The following is a 20,809-nucleotide window of genomic DNA, read 5'->3' as shown; positions in this document are numbered from 1 at the left end:
CTCTCGTGACTCTCCCCGCAGCTTGCGCAGTTCCCTCCTTCTCGTCGAGGCAGCTGTGGTCTGTGCGCTGCTTGAGTGCGCTGCTGTACTCGGTGCACCTCCTCCCTGTCGGATCCTGAGTCATCGGTGAGGTCTTCATGGTGGACCCTCGGTTGGGATGGCAGGCTCGGCCGTGCCTCTTGGGTCGACCTCTCGGCAGCTTCTGTTGCCAGGGCCTCCTCCAGAGCGACCTGGAACGTTAGGTCCTTCTTAGCGTAGAGGCGTCGTTGCAGCTTCTCATCCTTCAGGCCACCGACGAGGCGGTCACGAAGCATGTTCTCCAGCTCTGAGAAGTTGCAGAACCGGGCGGCTTGGCGGAGAGAGGTCACAAACCCAGTTATGGTTTCCCCAGGGGCTTGCCGCTTTGCGTAGAAGGCATTTCGACGAGCCACCACTGAGGGCTGCGGCGAAAAGTGCCCCTTCAGCTGTTCCATTATTGTTTTGTATGGAACAGTAGCGACGTCTTCAGGCGCAAGGAGAGCCCGGGCGATTTCAAACGTCTCCTCTCCGCAGACGCTGAAGAATATCGCCCTCTTCTTGGCGTCTTCTTCGTCGGTGACCCCTTTGGCTTCTAGGAGGAAGGTGAAACGGGAGGCGTACGCTTCCCAGTCTCCAGATGCTGGGTTGAATGGCGAGAAGCTGCTGTTGGCTGCCATTCTGAGTTCCTTGTGCCCCGGAGCTGAAGCCTGGATACACGGTGCGAGGCAGCGGTGCGGCAGTTGGCGGTGCTGCGGTGCTGTGTGTGGCAGTCAGCTCAGCGGGATCCCATCCTCGTCGCCAGTGAAATATACTCAGAGTCGCAAAGTGATTTCATGCTCTTTATTCAGCTCATAGTGGTGAGGAGGAATGAATAAATGTCCCCTCACAGTATCTGCTTTATATACATTATTTACACAATGGGCTGCACATGATTGGCTAATTCTGGAATTCTACTGTAAGCCAATCAGGTTGTGGATTCACTTCTATCTGGAGCAGGATTGGGTGGTTCCTGCCAACCAATCATACTGCTGCATTGTTCTAGGACCAATCAGACTGCTGCATTCTGAATCCTATTGTTCTAGGACCAATCAGACTGCTGCCTTTTGGATCCTATTGTTCTAGGACCAATCAGACTGCTACAGTTTGGATCCTATTCAACTCAGTACATAACAGTTTGCATTAAAATTCTAATGGAACAAAATGTATTCCCCATCCCTAACTTCAAGTGTTTGCAAGGTTTTCTGTTTTTGCAGTGGAGCACGTACAAAAGATTTTTGGGGCAAGCCTATTTCTCACGCACCATTTGAAGAACATTTAGGAACTTCTGGGAATTTTGGAATTGACCATTGCGCAGTCCCCTAATTTTAAGGGAAGGAGGAAACAGGAAACATGTAGAAGCAAACGTTTGGGGGGGTTTGAAAGAAAACTGAACTCCAGCTATCAAGTTCGGGAATCGCTGCTTTACGGATTTTCTTCCCTTGACCTGCGCTGTTTGATTTCTTCCTTGGGCCACTGATGTCAAGTCTGGGATACAGTCTTGCCTGCTTCCAGATTGACCCAACCCAAAGAAGACTTTTTGACAAGCTTGTTTCCCCATTTCCTCATCATGCAGCTGTACAGCTCTGATAAGGCTCTCTGGAGGAACGGACTGGAACACTTAACACTTAACTAACTAAGCATCAGGCGAGGAACATCCTTTTAAAAAAGAAGAAGCGTACAGATAACAGTGGAGAGGTGATTAAAACAGCGCCAACACTCCTGTACAGAAGAGGTTTATTTCTCGCCTGTTATTTCATGCTTCTTCATGTGGAAAGCACCAGTTCCCTACAGAACCATCAAAAGTCCCTACAGTAGGCGTTTGTTTGGTTGGAAAACTGAAAACGGCAAAGCTTTTCTCGTTTGTTTCTTTTTGGTGTTACGATGGCATTTCTGGTCACTGGGGAAACTTTGTGGGGAAGAATCTTGATGCTTTGATAGCATCTCAGCCTTGAAAACAATGGCTAAATGGTGGCTGTTGCCCTGTTTGAGATATCAGCTAGCCACCAAACACACATATTCTGCTTCCGGGCATATGCCCCCAACAACCTGCTTGGCATCTTACCTTCAGGAAAATCTTTGTCTTGCCAATCTGCCAGTCATCGTCTCTGCCCAACACAGCTTCAGCGATGCGCTGGCAAGTCCCTCGCAAGTCCCCCTGGAAGAAATGGTGGGGTTTTCATTGCTTTTACTGAATTCCATTCATCAATCACTCCTCATAAAACGCCCCAAAGTGATTTCGCAGGGTAGAAGATAGGAAAACTTCCATCGTCCAAACAATATGATTATCAACATGGCATGTGTCACGTTTAGTGGGGAAATGTTGTAGCATTACTACAGATACTACTAGACTCTTTGTCGAGGCTGGCCTAAGATGTTTTGGAACCTGAGGCAAACCACAAAGTGACCCCTACTCCTGGTCAGGGAAGAAGGGGCGAGTGAAGATCTACAACAGGAACTAAACGGCTCAGGGCTGCAATACCTCAAGGACCGCCTCTTCCCATATGAACCTACCCGGACCCTGAGATCATCTTCTGAGGCCCTTCTTTGTGTGCCTCCTCCTTGAGAGGTCCCGAGGGTGGCAACACAAGAACGGGGCCTTCTCTGCAGTGGCTCCCCATTTGTGGAATGCTCTCCCCAGGGATGTTCGCCTGGGGCCTTCGTTATACACCTTTAGGCACCAAGCAAAAATGTTCCTTTTTAACCAGGCCTTTGCCTGACTTGATCTACACACCCTATACCCTTTTTAAAATGTATTTTTTGTGGGGAAGGCTATTGGGTTATTGCTTTTATTTTTATTAATTATTTTGTGGTTTTATATCTTGGTTTTATTCTGTGAACCATCCTGATACCCCTGAGTATAGGGCGGTATATAAATTCAGTAAGTAATAATAATAATAATAATAATAATAATAATAATAATACAGTGGTACCTTGATTCTCAAATGCCTTGGTACTCAAACAACTTGGAACCCAAACACTGCAAACTCAGAAGTAAGTGTTCTGGTTTGCAAACTTTTTTCAGAAGCCGAAAATGCTCTGTTTTGAGTGCCACGCTTCCATTTTGAGTGTTACGGTTCTAATTTGAGTGCCACACTTCCGTTTAGAGTGTTACACTGATATCTGTCTGTTTTTGCTATTTACTTTCCATTTTTGTTTTTACAGCTCTTTTTGCTTTGTTTTTGTGACTGTGTGGAACCCAGTTCAGCTACTGATGGATTGACTGTGTGACCGCAGTACACTGCTTATTGCTTTCATTTTATGGATCAGTGGTCTCGTTAGATAGCAAAATTCATGTTACATTGCTGCTTTAGGAGTTGTTTTTAAAAGTCTGGAACGGATTAATCTGTTTTACGTTGCTTTCTACGGGAAAGCGCGCCTTGGTTTTGGAACGCTTTGGCTTTGGAACGGACTTCCGGAACGGATTGAGAACCAAGGTACCACAGTAATAATAATAATAGTAATAGTAGTAGTAGTAGTAATAATAATAATAATAATAATAATAATAATAATAATAGCAGATCTGGCATCCAGGGAGCATGCTGTAGCTGTTGCTGCCACCGTAGCAGCGGGTAATACATTTCTTTGAGGCCAGTTCTACTGGTCCTGTGGATCTTGCCGCCTGAGGCAGCTGCCTCACCTTGCCTCAAGTGTGGGCTGGCCCTGCTCTCAGCATCCTTATTAATGCCACAGGATCTCTCTCTTTAGAGCCACTAGGAGCATTTTCAACCGTACCTGCTTGTATGCTGGTTTCACCCCAGGCATAAGCACTCGGTACCGGTCCACAAACTCCACGAAAGTGTAGCGGATGGGGTAGCCAGCCCTGCGGATCCGGATAGTTTCCATCATGCCGGAATACCTCAGCTGGCGGACACAGAGCTCCCGGTCAAACAACTGCAGTGATGGGGGAAAATGACTTCAGTGTCAATGATTTTACCCGTTAGCTCCTGAGCTTATGAGCTTAAACATTTCCCCTTTTTAAGTACTTTGCGAGCTGCTGATTATTACTGGGGGAGAACGCCTGACAATCAGAATAAATGGGCCAAAAAGAAAAGAAAAAAAGAGTGGTACATGCAGAGGCTGGAAAGGAGAACATTTCTGAAGGCAAGGGGTTGGGATGGATGTCCTCTGAGAGCCCCTTCCAGCTCTGTGGGATTATTATTATTTTTAGCTGTAAGGTTAGAGTCTGTAGGAGAGGAAAACAGCAAGAATAGAAAGGTCAAACAAGTTAATGCATTTGAGTGAAGAGCACGGCACATTTGTTTATTTGTTGGTACTTAACAACCCAGTATCCACAACCTCAGATATGCAGATGACACAACCTTGATGGCAGAAAGTGAGGAGGAATTAAATAACCTTTTAATGAGGGTGAAAGACGAGAGCTCGAAATATGGTCTGGAGCTCAACATCAAAAAAACCAAGACCATGGCCACTGGGCCCATCACGTCCTGGCAAATAGAAGGGGAAGAAACGGAGGCAGTGAGAGATTTTACTTTCTTGGGCTCCATGATCACTGCAGATGGTGACAGCAGCCACAAAATTAAAAGACGCCTGCTTCTTGGGAGAAAAGCAATGGCAAACCTAGACAGCATCTTAAAAACCAGAGACATCTCCTTGCCGACAAAGGTTGGTGTAGTTCAAGCTACGGTTTTCCCAGTAGTGATGTATGGAAGTGAGAGCTGGACCATAAAGAAGGCTGATCGCCGAAGAATTGATGCTTTTGAATTATGGTGCTGGAGGAGACTCTTGAGAGTCCCATGGACTGCAAGAAGATCAAACCTAACCATTCTGAAGGAAATCGGCCCTGAGTGCTCACTGGGAAGACAGAGCCTGAAGCTGAGGCTCAAAGACTTTGGCCACCTCATGAGAAGAGAAGACTCCCTGGCAAAGACCCTGATGTTGGGAAAGATGGAGGGCACAAGGAGAAGGGGACAACAGAGGACGAGATGGTTGGACAGTGTTCTCGAAGCTACCAGCATGAGTTTGACCAAACTGCGGGAGGCAGTGGAAGACAGGAGTGCCTGGCGTGCTCTGGTCCAGGGGGTCATGAAGAGTCGGACATGACTAAACGACTAAACAACAACAACAACCCAACTCTTCACCATGTGGAGGGTTGTGTACATCTCAATGAAATTAAACCATGGTGTCCCTCAGGTCTTTTGTGGGGCAAATTTGTGTGTGTGATGAAGGCAATTGCCCCAGAAGCAAATTCTGATCAAGAGAACCCTGGGTTCATGATTTAAGTAGGCCCAGATGTCTGATTTAAGGACAGAAGTGGATCTGTTTGCCCAGACCTTTCTAGATCGTGAGAAGCAGGAAGTTTGGCAAAGATTTAGTCAAGCTGAGGTCATATACCTGTGCAAAGAAGAGACAAGGGGTGATGCTCCCCACAGCCAGTAGCTGTAAAAATATAAGAAAGACTGACAAGACTTTAATTAAGCTGAGAAGATGCGCCAGAACCGAGGCGACTTATCAGTGGCCCAGAGAGACCTTCACGAGGCTCCATCTAACAGCGTTTACTTTTAAATTTTATAGATCCATAAGCAGCCTTTTAAAGCACAGGCACGAATTTTCCCAAGTAGGCATACTAAACGTGATGATAAAAATCCACGTAACCCTTTTCAACACGGACATTACAAAAACAGGCAACAGGAACGACAATAAGCAAAAACGGGAATAAGGTTGTTTGAATTTAGGCGGCCGATTTAGCACCAAACCTAAACAGAGCCATGGCAGCGAGATAACTGGGCCCTATGCCAGGCACACCAACTCTATGGGGCGAAAGGTACCTCGGCCCCCTCAATATTTGTTTTAAGGGGGCTAGGCCCCCTCAATCTTGAGGCAGCCCTGCTTTGTGTTTTAACCACTGGGCACACAATTGGCTCCTGCTAAATGCCCTGCCCCAATTTGGCTGCTCGAAGAAAATCAATTTGTACCGGAAAGATTCACTCATAAACACCTGGACAGAAACAGAATCTGTTTCCTTTACATCTACAAAGCATGATTCTCCCACATTTTGGAAAATTAAATAAAAGTCCTAACAGGGAACGTAATGCAAAAACAGGCAAAGCTTTTTCCACTGGTTTTTTCCACCAGTTTCCTGAAATCCTGTTTCCTGTCACTATCAGCTCTTGGTCCTCTCTGACCTCAGGCATAAAAATCCTCTCCTGGGGGGTTTTTATTTCACAGGCTACTTTTAGTTCCAGATTCCTATTGTGGTGCCATTCGTTCTCTTTGGCTGCCCCACGTATTTTAAGGGTTTTGATCACGACTTTCAGTGGCGGGGGAATGAAAAGCACCTCGTGGTAAAAAAGGCAAACACATACGTAAGTATATAAGCCACGTGTCTGAAATAGCGCAGGAGAGCAGTCCTGAAGCCATTTTGACTCTCCCAAACTGACCTCAAATATTCCTCTGCAAGAAGGAAGGAAATGGGCAGTCTCTGGACTGTAATTGCTTACACCTCCCTTTCCAAACACAGTCTGGCGAGTATCTGTTAAACTGAGCAAACTATCAATATGCCTAAGAAATTCAGGAACTAAAGTATTTACCATCTCACAGGAATGGCCAGGCTACCCAGAAAATGAAACTGAGTAAGGCATTATCAGGTGTCCTGGCAGACAGGAGAGAAGCAACTCCTCTCAAATTTCTGCTGGAGACCGCCTCCTTCTCTGATGTATGTAGGATGTTTCGGGGGGTGGTGGGGTGCTCTTGGGCTACAGGGGGGGGGGATTTCAAATGTCTTTATAGGGGCTTGCACACCATTTTTCAGGGTTTTCCTCCCTCTTGCGTGTGGCGAGTGGGGACCCTGTTGCAACAGTTCATTTCCTTTAATAAAGATCAGGCTTACTAGTCACTGCTTTCAATATACCCTGGCTGGCCTCTGCTTTCGCTCTCACCGCTCTTCCGAGGGACTCTGTACGGGCTCTAGATACCCCATAAGGGAATTAGAGGTATTTTTCTTACAACATTTACACAGCCAGAATGCAGTGTGAAGATATCAAAGGCTTTTCCCCCATGGAGGGGGGGAGTTAAGAAAGATTGGAGAGCTAAGCACAACCAAGTCATCAAGCGAGCAGAATGACTTCTGTTCACTCAGTGGGTCCCCCAACTCTCTCGAGCTGGGACGCGGGTGGCGCTGTGGGTTAAACCACAGAGCCTAGGGCTTGCCGATCGAAAGGTCGGTAGCTCAAATCCCTGTGACGGAGTGAGCTCCCGTTGCTCAGTCCCTGCTCCTGCCAACCTAGCAGTTCAAAAGCACATCAAGGTGCAAGTAGATGAATAGGTACCACTCTGGCGGGAAGGTAAACGGCATTTTCGTGCGCTGCTCTGGTTCGCCAGAAGCGGCTTAGTCATGCTGGCCACATGACCCGGAAGCTGTACGCTGGCTCCCTTGGCCAATAAAGAGAGATGAGCGCCGCAACCCCAGAGTCGGCCACGACTGGACCTAATGGTCAGGGGTCCCTTGACCTTTTTACCTTTAACTCTCTGGAGCAGATGGAGGGGTGTGTGGGTGGGATGCAGGAAAAGGAAAGATAGGGGAACTTTTGCTGTACAAGTGGAAATCTATCCGCTCATGGAGATAGGCTGAGCCTAGAATCTCAGAAGGAGGACGTGGCAAAAACACAGGCAGCCCCAAACCCTGCAGAGAGATATGAGGCTAGCTTGCCTTTTTTTCCTGGGTGTGCTGCTAATGAAGTAAAGTACTTTACCAATTAAAGAAGAGGCCAGGGCACAAGAACATAAGGCAATCCTGCTGGATGAGGCCTATTGCCCATCTCGTCCAACAGCCTCTTGTCGCAGTGGCTGAGGGGAACCCGCAAGCAGGATTTGAATGCAAGAGCTGCTCTCCCCTCCTGTGGTTTCCAGAAACTGGCATTCAGAAGCCAGTTAAAAATGGAAAGCGTGATGCTGGTGGTCAACAAAAGAGGTTTAAAGACTCTCTCGAGGCAAATCTATATTAAAAAAATGTAAACACCGACAACTGGGAAACACTGGCCTGCGAGCGCTCCAGTTGGAGAACAGCCTTTACCAAAGGTGTCATGGGCTCTGAAGACGCTCGAACTCAGGACGAAAGGGAGAAACGTACTAAGAGGAAGGCACGCATGGCAAATCCACACCATGATCAACTCCCACCTGGAAACCAATGTCCCCACTGTGGTAAGACGTGTGGATCCAGAATTGGCCTCCACAGTCACTTACGGGCTCACTGTTAAAACCAGGCTTCCTCAACCTTGGCCCTCCAGATGTTTTTGGCCTACAACTCCCATGATCCCTAGCTAGCAGGACCAGTGGTTAGGGATGATGGGAATTGTAGTCTCAAAACATCTGGAGGGCATAGCTGTCAACTTTCAGATTTGAAAATAAGGGATCAGCAGCCTCGAAAATAAGGGATCAGCAGCCTCACAGTCCTGGAGAGAGTCTACAGGATATCTAACATTCCGGGATAGCAGCAGGAAGCAGCAGGAAGTGGTGCTGGAATAAGGGAATTTCCAGCAAAAAAAGGGAAGGTTGACAGCTATGCTGGAGGGCTGAGGCTGAGGAAGCCTGGTTAAAACAGTGTTTATGGAAGACAATCTTACTTGGCTACGAGTGATCAGCAAAGAAGATTCAGAAGCCTTGTGGCCTCCAGCTGTGGCAGCAGAGCCGAGCCATTGTGGCTAGTAGCCTTCTGCAAATGACCTAGAGCCTGCCTCCTCACGGTTAAAACCCCTGCTTTATCCAGAAGAAGGCAAACGGGTGCACGGCTTACCATGGGCTTCTTGTATTCGTTGGGCTTGATGCAGCGGACGAAGAATGGCTGGCAGACGCTGAGAGTCCTCATCAGAAGCTCCAGCGAGCGCTTGAACTGGCTGCTGAGAGTCGGGGAGCGCTTCCTGGTCTCTGCCCCCTGGAAAGAAAGGGAGGGGAGCGCCACAGAGGATCAGTGTCCGGAAATGAAAGGATAATGCAAACAACAGCAGAACATTTCCCTCTCAAGCTGGGTCACAGGGGACAGTCTGTTGCACAGGAAGCCGTGTTTCAGCAAGGCAGGCCGTTCGTCCGCCTTGGCCGGAGCTCCCAAGCCTTTTTGGATTATAGTCAAACCTTGGGTTACAGATGCTTCAGGTTGCGTTTTTTCGGGTTACAGAAAGTACCAGTATGGGTTACTTCCGGGTTTTGGTGGCCACGCATGCGCAGAAGAGCTAAATCGTGCTTTGCACATGTGCAGAAGCGCCGAATCGCAACCCGTGCATGCGCAGATGCGCCGCTGAGAATTGCGAACGTGCATCCCGCACGGATCACATTTGCAACCTGAACGTCCACTGTACTGCCTCCTGTTTCCATTAACGCATCCCCACTGCCCCCTACCCTTAGGTAAAGGTAAAGGGACCCCTGACCATTAGGTCCAGCCGTGACTGACTCTGGGGTTGCGGCGCTCATTTCGCTTTATTGGCCGAGGGAGCCGGCGTACAGTTTCCGGGTCATGTGGCCAGCATGACTAAGCCACTTCTGGCGAACCAGAGCAGCGCACGGAAACGCCGTTTACCTTCCCGCCGGAGCGGTACCTATTTATCTACTTGCACTTTGACGTGCTTTCGAACTGCTAGGTTGGCAGGAGCAGGGTCTGAGCAACGGAAGCTCACCCCGTCACGGGGATTCGAACCGCCGACCTTCTGATCAGCAAGTCCGAGGCTCTGTGGTTTAACCCACAGTGCCACCCGCGTCCCTTCGCCCCCTACCCTAGACAAAGCATTATTCAGGATAGCAGACTGCAGGCCCCACTAAGGAAGTTAACAACCCACCAAGATTCAAAAGAGTTAACAATTGGTTGCCGCCATCCAAGCTCTCAGGCAAGGGAAATTTGACACCCTGGAGATGGCAGGGGTTGGACTGGGGACCTTCTGCACTCAAAGCATGTCTTCTGCCGCTGTGGGAAGGGGACAAAGGCGCAGAGGGTATGCCCGTTCATGGAGATCAGTTCTCACAGTTGAAGGAACCAACAGAGGCAGAGTCAGCGTATCTCTGAATACCACGCGCTGAGAACAAACAACAAGGGAAGTTGCAAGAAAGGAGATTCCAACTAAACCTCAGGAAGAACTTTCTGACATTAAAAGCAGGTCTCCCTGGGGAGGTTGTGGGCTCTTCTTCCTTGGAAGTTTTTAAACAGAGGTTGGGTGGCCACCTGTCATGGAGGTTTTAGTTACAGTTCCTGCATTTCGGGGGTTGGACTAGATGACCCTAGGAACCCCTTCCAACTCTACCATTCCATGATTCAGAATATCTCACCAATAGGAACTCTGCACACTGCCTGGTACCAGGTGAGGCTATTTCTCCATCTACCCCAATGATGTTTGCTCTGACCAGCAGCTGCTTCCTCAGATACCGGGCAGCCTCTGATTGGCCTGTTTGAAGCTGGCGTTCAGAGGGGAAGTCCCACCCTGAGATCCCGCCAGACAGGGGAAATCTCAAATGGCCATCAAGGACGTGAGAACTGCCTGCCAGAAGCGAGGGGGATCGCAACCGCCGCCCACCTTAAAAAGGTGAGCATCCATTCTGTTCAAGTTCATAGAAAAGATCCTCTGCATTCCCCCCCCCTCCCCACCAGCATTTAGAACGTTACAAGCTGCTGCGTCAAATTATAAAGCACACTTAAGAAAAGTAAGAAAACATCACACAGTGCGATGTCAATGGCCCCAATAATTATGATCTTTAAGTTTAAAGGCCCCAAAGTCTTGGGATGAAAAAGAAAATGAATGCAAGAGAATGAACTTGAACTAAAAATTGTTCAAAGTTCTACCCCCCAAACAGACTTAATTCACATTCCATTCACCCAGCTGTTCGTGGGAGCTACTTTCAGGTGTAGCTCAAAGATTTTTTCGAACTACTTCAGATGAATTCGTTAAAGCAAATTAGTTCGTTCTAACGTTCAGTGAACCTTGGCGTCTACGGAGCACGTACTTTTGGTTCACATTTAAAAAGCGTCACATCCCATTTTTACGGATTTGATTCAACCCTCAAATAAGCAACGTGACTCAGGAAGTAAATTCCCTGCCCAGCCACAAATAAACAGCCAGCACCCTTGAGTGACAAGTGTCCTATAAGCTTTTCCAATGCCTCTTCTGTGGCAGTCCCAGATTCCCAAAGGAAAATCCTGTGTAACAAAATTCCCCTTCGTTGCCTGCTGCCCATATAATAATTAACAGAGAATGGATTCTATTATCTATCTATTAATCTATCTATTATCTATCTATTATCTATCTGTCTATCTATCTATCTATCTATCTATCTATCTATCTACTGAATAAAAGTGGGGCCCTGAGACTTGTGGGTATAAAGCGGTATATAAATTCAAATAAGTGGGTATAAAGCGGTATATAAATTCAATAATTTCAATAAATGAAAATAAACTGTCCCCCAACCATTCCTTGGGAATACTGTACACAAACACCACACAATTTGTATCTGTATTGGATTTGAAATTGCTTTTGCATATGGTTTTTTGTTTGTTTGCTTGCTTGCTTGCTTGCTTGCTTTGGTAAGCAGGAAATACTTTCCTGCAAGTTCAGGTATTTTATTTTAAAAAATTAACGTATCATATGGGATAAGGTATGGAATGATCTTTGAAGCATTGGATTTATGCCCTGGTAGTAGTCCGTCCCCGTCAACAGCCTAGCTCAGAGCTTTCCAAACTTCTCATGTTGTCGGCACACTTTTTAGACGTGCATCGTTTCAGGACAGAGCAAATTCAGTTTCTCTAGCAAACCGGAGGTGGAACTAACCCCTTTCAAGCCCCGGGAGGAGTGTTTGTGCGACACACCTACACACTGCAGCCAACACGCTAACGTGTCGTGACGCAACAGTTTGGAAAGCTCTGGTCTAGCTGCTGCATTTTGAACCGGCTGGAGCAAAGTGCTCAGGGGCAGCAGTCCAAGGCATTTGGCTGGACTTAACATATAAAGGTAAAGGTAAAGGGACCCCTGACCGTTAGGTCCAGTCGTGACCGACTCTGGACCTGTGGCGCTCATCTCGCTTTAGTGGCCGAGGGAGCCGGCGTACAGCTTCTGGGTCATGTGGCCAGCATGACTAAGCCGCTTCAGGCGAACCAGAGCAGCGCACGGAAACGCCGTTTACCTTCCTGCTGGAGGGGTACCTATTTATCTACTTGCACTTGGACGTGCTTTCGAACTGCTAGGTGGGCAGGAGACATAGCGAGTCCTGAATGCAAGGTTCCAGAAAGAAGAACTGCCCCATTAAATAACTCTATTAATCCCAGAGAGGGAAGAGCCTGGAATAGGTTAAAGGTAAAGGCAAAAGGACCCCTGACCATTAGGTCCAGTCGTGACTGACTCTGGGGTTGCAGCGCTCATCTCGCTTTAGTGGCCGAGGGAGCCAGCGTACAGCTTCTGGGTCATGTGGCCAGCATGACTAAGCCGCTTCAGGCGAACCAGAGCGGCGCACAGAAACGCCGTTTACCTTCCTGCTGGAGGGGTACCTATTTATCTACTTGCACTTGGACGTGCTTTCGAACTGCTAGGTGGGCAGGAGCAGGGACCGAGCAGCGGGAGCTCACCCCGTCACGGGGATTCGAACCGCCGACCTTCTAATCGGCAAGTCCTAGGCTCTGTGGTTTAACCCACAGCACCACCCACGTGCCTTAATGGAATAGGTTAGGGGGAGGATAAAAGGGCTCAGCCAAGAATCAGAGGAAGTTGCCAGGTTGCAAATGCCTGACATCCTGTCCGACCCATCCAGCCTTTCTTTACCTTTCACCTTAGCAGGTGGGTCTTACTGACTGCCATGGAAGGGGTAAGGAAACGTGTCTGGATGAGAGCAGACTGAGAGGAAATAGGCCAGCCATCTTCAAATAGCTTCAAATAGAAAGGAGATTCCAGAGTGGTGCATGCTCTAGTTATCTCCCAATTGGACTACTCCAATGCGCTCTACGTGGGGCTACCTTTGAAGGTGACCCGGAAACTGCAATTAATCCAGAATGTGGCAGCTAGGCTGGTGACTGGGGGGTGGCCGCTGAGACCACATAACACCAGTCCTGAGAGATCTGCAATGGCTCCCAGTATGCTTCCGAGCACAATTCAAAGTGTTGGTGCTGACCTTGAAAGCCCTAAACAGCCTCAGCCCAGTATACCTGAAGGAGCGTCTCCACCCCCATCGTTCAGCCCGGACACTGAGATCCAGCACCGAGGGCCTTCTGGTGGTTCCCTTATTGCAAGAAGTGAGGTTACAGGGAACAAGGCAGAGGGCCTTCTCGGTGGTGGCGCCCGCCCTGTGGAAAGCCCTCCCTTCCGATGTGAAGAAAATAAGCAGCTATCTTATCTTTAAAAGACAGCTGAAGGCAGCCCTGTTCAGGGAAGTTTTTAATGTTTAATGCTGTATTGTTTTTAACACTTGATTGGGAGCCACCCAGAGTGGCTGGGGAAACTCAGACAGATGGGCGGGGTATAAATAATAAATTATTATTATTATAGTCAACAACAATGGGTTTTCAGAACCTCCTTTTGTGCTCTGAGCTCTTACAGGATGGAAGACTCTCCTGGCACACCCAACCAGGTAATTGCCAGACTAATGGAGGCCCAATTTAGCCTTTGATCCCTAGAGGAAAAGCCCCTGAACCTCTTTGATTGCCCTTCGCCATCACCTTTTCCAGCATAATGTAGTGGCTCCAGGCATCCCTAGCAAAGGCAGAGAACAGCTTTGCTTCCCTGAGGCAAGCCCTCCGCGAATCCGCAACCACCTCTGTCCTTTCGCGAGCGATCTGCTGCAAAGGACGCAAGGAGAAGAGTAAAACCGGCGACAGAGGAGGGCGGGTTGGGGGGGAGCAGGAGTGGGGTGGGGAGGGGGAAGAGAAGAAATGAACATACCACACACGAGGGAGCTCTTTGGCTTATTTTTACCTTCAGGCTGGGTGCTGGCGACTGCCCAAAAGCACTGGACGCATAGCCACAGAGAAACTACAGGGGATCAAAAGACAAAAAAAAACAAACGAGAGACAGAGAATAGGAGAAAAAAAAGTGAAAAAGAAGAACGACTAAGACAGGACTTCCGAGCTATTCACTAACCACAAGCAGCTGGTTCGGGGGTGTTTGAAACCCAAGTATTTGCAATGGCTGCTTTTGAGTAGGCGTTCTATTCCTGCCACCCAATGGTAGGGATGGAGGCAGAGGCAGCTTGCTGGGTGGGGTGAGTTGTAGCTGCTACGCTAGCTTCCCTGCAAGGATCTGGGGCCATGGCTGCTTAACAGGACGGACAAAGTGGCGGGCAGGTTGGTGCAGTGCAAACCCGGGATGTAAGAAGATATCGTTTCGTGCTGCATTCGTTGCACGCATCTGCTTTTCCATTCCGCTGCAGATCGCCTTCCGCTGCAAAATTCTGTTAACTAATGTAGTTGTTTCGCTGGGTTGATTTCTGTTCTGCACACCGGAGGAATAAGCCAACCCCGGCAACTTTGGCTCCCATTTCCGTTTCATTAGAATTCAACACTCCCAGTGCAAATGCACTGCGGGAACTACCGTATTTTTTGCTCTATAGGATGCACCCAACCATTCCATTTCTCCTGCCGCTTCACTGAAGGGGCGCTGCGCAGAGAGGGGGAGATTTTTTTTTTCTTGTTCTCCCCTCTAAAACAAGGTGCGTTCAGTGCGTTCAAGGTGCGTTCAGTCACCTTCAGTGAAGGCAACCCGAAGCCTCCGGAGCACAGCGGGAGTTCCCGCTGCGCTCTGGAGGCTTCAGGCGGCTACCTTGGAAGCCTGGAAAGTGAGAGAGGTCGGTGCGCACTGACCCCTCTCACTCTCCAGGCTTCAGTGAAGGCAACCCAAAGCCTCAGAAGCGCGGCGGGAGTTCCCGCTGTGCTCTGGAGGCTTCGGGTTCCTTTCGACCTGCTCTTTGGGGCTGGCGGGGGGAAGTGCTGCTTTCCCCCACCACCAGCCCCAAAGAGCAGGTCGGAGAGCAGCGGAAAGGCTGCGCACAGCCTTCCCGTTGCTCCCCGAGCTTGCGCTCCGCAGGCTTTGGGTTCCTTTTGCTGAAGCTGGGAGAGCAAGACTCTCCCGGCTTCAGCGAAAGGAACCTGAAGCCTCCAGAACGCAGCGGGAATTCGGGGGCTATCGCTGAAGTCTGGAGAGCGAGAGGGGTCAGTTCGCACCGACCCCTCTTGCTCTGAAGGCTTCAGCGAAAGCAACGCAAAGCTTCCGGAGCATGGAGGGAGCACTCTCTCTGCGCTTCGGAGGCTTCATGTTGCTATCGCTAAAGCCAAGGAGCCTGCATTCGCTCCATAGGACGCACACACATTTCCCCTTAATTTTTGAAGGGGAAAAGTGCGTCCTATAGAGCGAAAAATACGGTAATTTGGCACTCCGGAGGATGTGTTTGCACCGCACCAACCCCCCCCCCCACCTCAATAAGAAGCAATGGCACACCCAGTTGGAAGCTAGAGCAGTGGTTTCACCCCACTTCTGAACAGAGGAGGAATCCATTTGGTCGGAGGCTACTCACTCCTCTGGATTTTGCATCACAGTTTGGGTGCTCAAAATAGTGTCCACGAAAACACACACTTTACTGTTACGTGTATTTAACCCAAAAGCTCATTGAAGAGCATTGAAAAATATGCATTGGGGGGGGCATGCATACAAAAAAAAAAGTGTGCATTGCTGCAGATAATAATGTGTACAATTTTTGGTTCATTCTTCAAATAATTCTGCATAGAATGGGATAGAGCAGACTGGCGGTTGAACACCAGCAAAAATGAACAGGAACAGATGTCGGCTGATCTGTCCCAGTGTGTGGATTTCAGTATAAAACTGCGAACTTTTTTTCTTTATTCTTCATCCTTTGGAGTGGTAGAAGCTGTGTGCATCTGATCAGGCATCAGATTGGCTTGTTACAGCAAGCAGCTTTCATGGAATTTGGATTTCAAGCAATAACCGAGAGCTTGCTCTTTTTCCATGTGCTGACTGATCACAAAACCTATCTCCATCCCACCCACGCCCTGCGCTTCCATTAAATACAAACTCCACAGATCCAGCCCATCCTTCAGACCCCAGTACCCCTGAATGCTCCAGCAACAGCATCTTGAACACTGGGACCCCTGGGATCTGTAGAATCTCGTGGCTCCCGGGTCTTCAGTAAGGACTCAGGAGCCTTGGGAAACAGAAGTCCCCAAGCATCCCATGGCCCCCACCAAGTGCTGTTGCTACTGAGAACAATGCCAACAGCCTTTGCTACTGCTGTTGCCAGGTTAGATTTAGTGGGATGTGGAAAAGGGTGTCTTTCTGGCAATTTGCCCACCGCCTGACAATTGATACCCAGTGATATTTTTCTTACACAATATGGGTGGCTACCTGGTTTTGGCCGCAGCGTTGAATTCCCTGTTGGCTGATGCCTTGGAGGCGATATCCCAGTGATGGATGTGGCCAAAACTGGATGTAGCCACCCCACACGGTTGCACACACCCAAGACCCACAATCCCCCATCTCAGCTAACTTGTGCACGTCACCTGAGGTTGGGCAGGGGGTTATCAAACTCACCCCACTCCTCAAATGATCGATCTGATGACTGGGGAGCAGGCAATTTGTGTCCACCTCGGGATGTGACAGAGACCCAGCTCTATGTATATATTATTTCCCACTCCCTTTTTGCAACTGCCAAAATTTGCATTGGGCAGGGGCTGATCCAACCATATACCGTATTTTTTGCTCTATAAGACTCACTTTTTCCCTCCTAAAAAGTAAGGGGAAATGTGTGTGCGTCTTATGGAGCGAATGCAGGCTGCGCAGCTATCCCAGAAGCCAGAAGAGCAAGAGGGATTGCTGCTTTCACTGCGCAGCGATCCCTCTTGCTGTTCTGGCTTCTGAGATTCAGAATATTTTTTTCCTTGTTTTCCTCCTCCAAAAACTAGGTGCGTCTTATGGTCTGGTGCTTCTTATAGAGCGAAAAATACGGTACATCAGTCTTTACGGACCTGGTCACCCCAGCATCGATGCCACCACTGACATATGAAGGTTCCATCACAGGTAATATCCCTCCCCTCCAGTGTATCATAGACGAACATAGAGACCCTCTAGTCTCACACAAGGGTTACCATTTTCATCCCACCCTGCTGATTAGATACAATTGAAGCCTCTTTTATGCTTTAAACCAGCTGTTCCACAAGTGGGTTGTACCACCCTCTGGGGAAGGAGATTACCACCAGGGCAGCAGGGGAGGAGCTGAAGGTGTCAATTACTTTGAAAAGCTGGCGTCGCTGGACCAAGTTAATCCATTTTGTTGTATTTGTTAAATCTACATAGCTTTAATTTTCAAACAGATGTGCAATAAATTGTTAGTCGTCAGAGTAGTTACCATATTTTTCACTCTATAGGACGCACTGGACCATAGGAGGGGGAGAACAGGGGGGAAAATTCTCCCCCTTCTCTGCTCAGCGCCCCTTTAGCGAAGCGGCAGGAGAAACGGAGCCCCTTCCATTTCTCCTCCCGCTTTGCTGAAGGGGCGCTGAGCAGAGAGGGAAAACTGTGCAGCGCCTCTCCAGTGAAGCCTGGAGAGCAAGAGGGATCGGTGTGCACCAACCCCTCTCGCTCTCCAGGCTTCAGGCGGCTATCCGCAAGCCTTCGGAGCGCAGCGAGAACTCCTGCTGTGCTCCGAAGGCTTGTGGATAGCTGCCCGAAGCCCCCGGAGCACAGCGGGAGTTTGCACTGCACTCCGGGGGCTTCGGGCTTCAGGCGGCTATCCACAAGTCTTCGGAGCACAGCGGGAACTCCGGGGGCTTCAGGCGGCTTCAGCGAAAGCAACGTGAAGCCTCCGGAGCACGGGGGGAGCTCTCCCTCTGCGCTTTGGAGGCTTCGCATTGCTATCACTGAAGCCAAGGAGCCTGCATTCGCTCCATAGGACGCACACACATTTCCCCTTAATTTTTGGAGGGGGAAAAGTGCATCCTATAGAGTGAAAAATACGGTACTTGCCAGAGTTGTGCATGCTCTGGTTATCTCCCGCTTGGACTACTGCCATGTGCTCTATGTGGGGTTTTTTGAAATGCTCAGAGGAAATCTGATTGGTTCTTACGTACACTGTGTAAAAAGTTCTTTTGTGAATAAAATGACCTGGTCCGGAGGGTGGACAGGAATTATTATTATATGCACCCCGCCTAGAGTCTTGCTGGTCAAGCTTCTGTGTGTATTTTATCCGAGTCCAATCCTTCCTTTGCTTTGGGAACGCCACAAGAGATCCTTCTCCTCTTACCAAAGTTTGTGTCTTTTAACTGAGGTTGTTAGGGAACCACAAATCTTAGGGTCCCCCCCCCCTTTCCTGACATTTATTGGTGCTTTTCTGCCCAAAGGAGTCAAAAGCGGAGCATATCATCAAAAAAAACCAGAAAGTGCCCAAATGAACACAGACTGCAAAGCATGCATATTGAAATAACAAAATCTGAGCAATGAACAAACACTCTCTCACACACACAGGCCGGCAAAGAAAGAAAACACCAGTTAAACAGCAGATGAGGAGAAAATAAAAGCCATTGGCTTGATGGAAGTGGATGGCTTTCACCAGACACTGGAATGCCCCTAAAGTGGGTGGACAGAGGGGTCTGGAAAGCAGGGAGGCTTCCAATTCCTGGGTGCTGCTACCAAGAAGGCCCTGTACCTGCCAGGGACCAAGGAGGGAATATTGCATTCGTTTTCCTGATAATCGTGCTAGCGCTTCTGTTTTCAAATGCTCCTTACCAGCGCTATTTCTCTGGAAAAAGAGGTGCCAGAGCTCACCATGAACTTCTCCCGTGTTCTCTTAGAATGGTAATTGCACCCACCTGAGAGGTGCCGAGTTCCAGTGAACACCAGCTGAAAAAAAAGAGCCCTGCTTGCTGGTATTCTGCCCCAAATTATGTTGCTTTACTCCTGCGATTTGCTGGGTTAAAGGGGCTTCACATGGAGATCTTCCAGAATCAAATAACACCGAAATGAGCGCTAATCGCGATCTATATTCCATGAGTTTTCGCACTGTTATGTTGCGTGAAAGATCAAACACAAAGGGGAAATCAACGGTTTTTGGATTCGTCAAAACCACTGAAGTTGGTTTTGCAAAACATCTCCAGCAAAACTGGAGATGACCCGGGAGGACCCGAGTCCAGCCTGCTCCCTTGAAACAGGAGAATATTGGAGAAGGCTGGGCCTCCATCCTCAGTAAGGGGATAATACTGAAAAGGCGCTTGCAAGGATCACAGAACGACAATGCACATAAAACGCTACAAACGCTGTAAAGCAAATAACTACTAGAGTTGCTACGAATAGGTGATTTTGACTTTGGGAAACAAAAGTAGGCATGCATCGCATCCCTAATTCTCATTGCTTCCTTTCAATCTGACTTTTTAATGCTCTGCTGGCTCAAAATCCAGAGACGCTGTCTCTTTTATTCCTGCTGAAGCTGTTCTCTCTATGGCACCCGAACATGACCTTTGCCTTTAAGCTGTTCAGCCGAGGGATTTGATGCGCCGGCAAAGAGCCTACCCCTGACCTCTTAACGCTGAGCTAGCTCTCTATCTCCTTATATGCGTTACTCTTCTGCATCATCCCCACCATGCAAAAAGGCTGCGGTGAGCCTCACCTTTCCAATTCAGAGCAGCTTCTTCCATGCGCCTTTCCTCAGTCATGCGCTTAAGCTGCGCTTCCTGACCTCACTGTGCTTAAGAGGTGTTTTACGAGTCACATCTTAAGTGACGCTTAAGGCTCCTGCTCAGCGGCTGATTTTTTACAAAAACAAATGTGGACAGTGTCATCAACTGAGCAGGGCCACCCATCATAGCTGTCAACCGTCCCTTATTTGGCGGGAAACTCCCTTATCCCAGCGTCGTGTCCCGCTGCTGTCCCTTATTGATGATGTCCCTTAAATTTCCCGGGTTTCAAAGGAAGCAGCTCCTCTCCCTCCCTCCCTGCCGGCCAGGGAGGAGGGAGGCTCCAACTGTGTTGCTTGGCTGCCCAGCCCGCCCCCCTCCGGCCTCCTCTCACCAGCCTTGGCCCCCGGGAGCCCCTCCCCACCAGGACTGGCGGGAGCCTCGGGCCCTTCCGCCGCCATCCTCCTCGCGGCCGCCGAACTGAGTGTCTCTGCCTGGGGCCTCCCCTCTGCCTGCTGCCGCTCCCGCTAGGACGTACTGCAGCTGTGCCACTGAAGGACCCGGATGAGATGGGCAGCCTGGCGCACCCTATGAATTGCTGAGGAGCCTTGAGAGGAGAGCGAGGGCAACCATAGAGAAAGCAGTTTAGAGAGAGGAGGAGGAGGTGCGGGCAGGTGTTCCAAGGGCTAACCATGTTGGGGGAAAGCGGAGGAAGGACCGCAAGTGCTTCTCCCATAGATTTGTAGTGGTAGACTAGCATAGAGAGTCTGATCTGTGGGTTTACTTCGGGCGCTATTTCCCCCCCCCTTCATCTTGCCCCACCTGATGGAACTGAGAGCTGCAGATGGAGCACGAGAGAAAAGATACAGAACTGCAGCAGCATCTTCGTAGCTTGGACTTCGTTTTGCTCAAAAAGTGGTTGCTGCTTGTAGTTATTTAATTGCATTGTTTCATCAGCTGGTGTCTTGAGCAGCAACCTCTGGAAACGAATGGCTAAAAACCGGACCCCTGGACGGTTAAGTCCAGTCAAAGGTGACTATGGGATTGGGGCACTCATCTCACTTTCAGGCCGAGGGAGCCGGCGTTTGTCCACAGACAGCTTTCCTGGTCATGTGGCCAGCAGGACTAAACTGCTTCTGGCACAACGGAACACCGTGATGGAAA

At 49.1% G+C, this 20,809-nt stretch overlaps 1 protein-coding gene across 2 annotated transcripts in view; it reads right to left on the bottom strand.

The window, feature by feature from the left end:
• Positions 1-20,809, bottom strand: part of MYO7A (myosin VIIA) — a 154,748-nt gene that overhangs the window by 65,268 nt on the left and 68,671 nt on the right. Inside the window, exons 16-19 of one of the 2 annotated variants that reach the window (XM_081001719.1) lie at positions 13,947-14,003; positions 8,807-8,944; positions 3,790-3,948; positions 2,120-2,212 (exon numbers count right to left, since the gene is read on the bottom strand). In XM_081001719.1, coding sequence (XP_080857845.1) covers positions 2,120-2,212; positions 3,790-3,948; positions 8,807-8,944; positions 13,947-14,003 — 447 coding nt within the window. The remainder of the gene's footprint in view (positions 1-2,119; positions 2,213-3,789; positions 3,949-8,806; positions 8,945-13,946; positions 14,004-20,809) is intronic. The other variant, XM_081001720.1, reaches the window with a different exon arrangement.

This window comes from Podarcis pityusensis (genome assembly GCF_964106645.2).
Source record: "Podarcis pityusensis genome assembly, chromosome: 4".
Classification (NCBI taxonomy): Eukaryota; Metazoa; Chordata; class Lepidosauria; order Squamata; family Lacertidae; genus Podarcis; species Podarcis pityusensis.
This window is presented reverse-complemented; position numbering and strand designations above follow the sequence as displayed.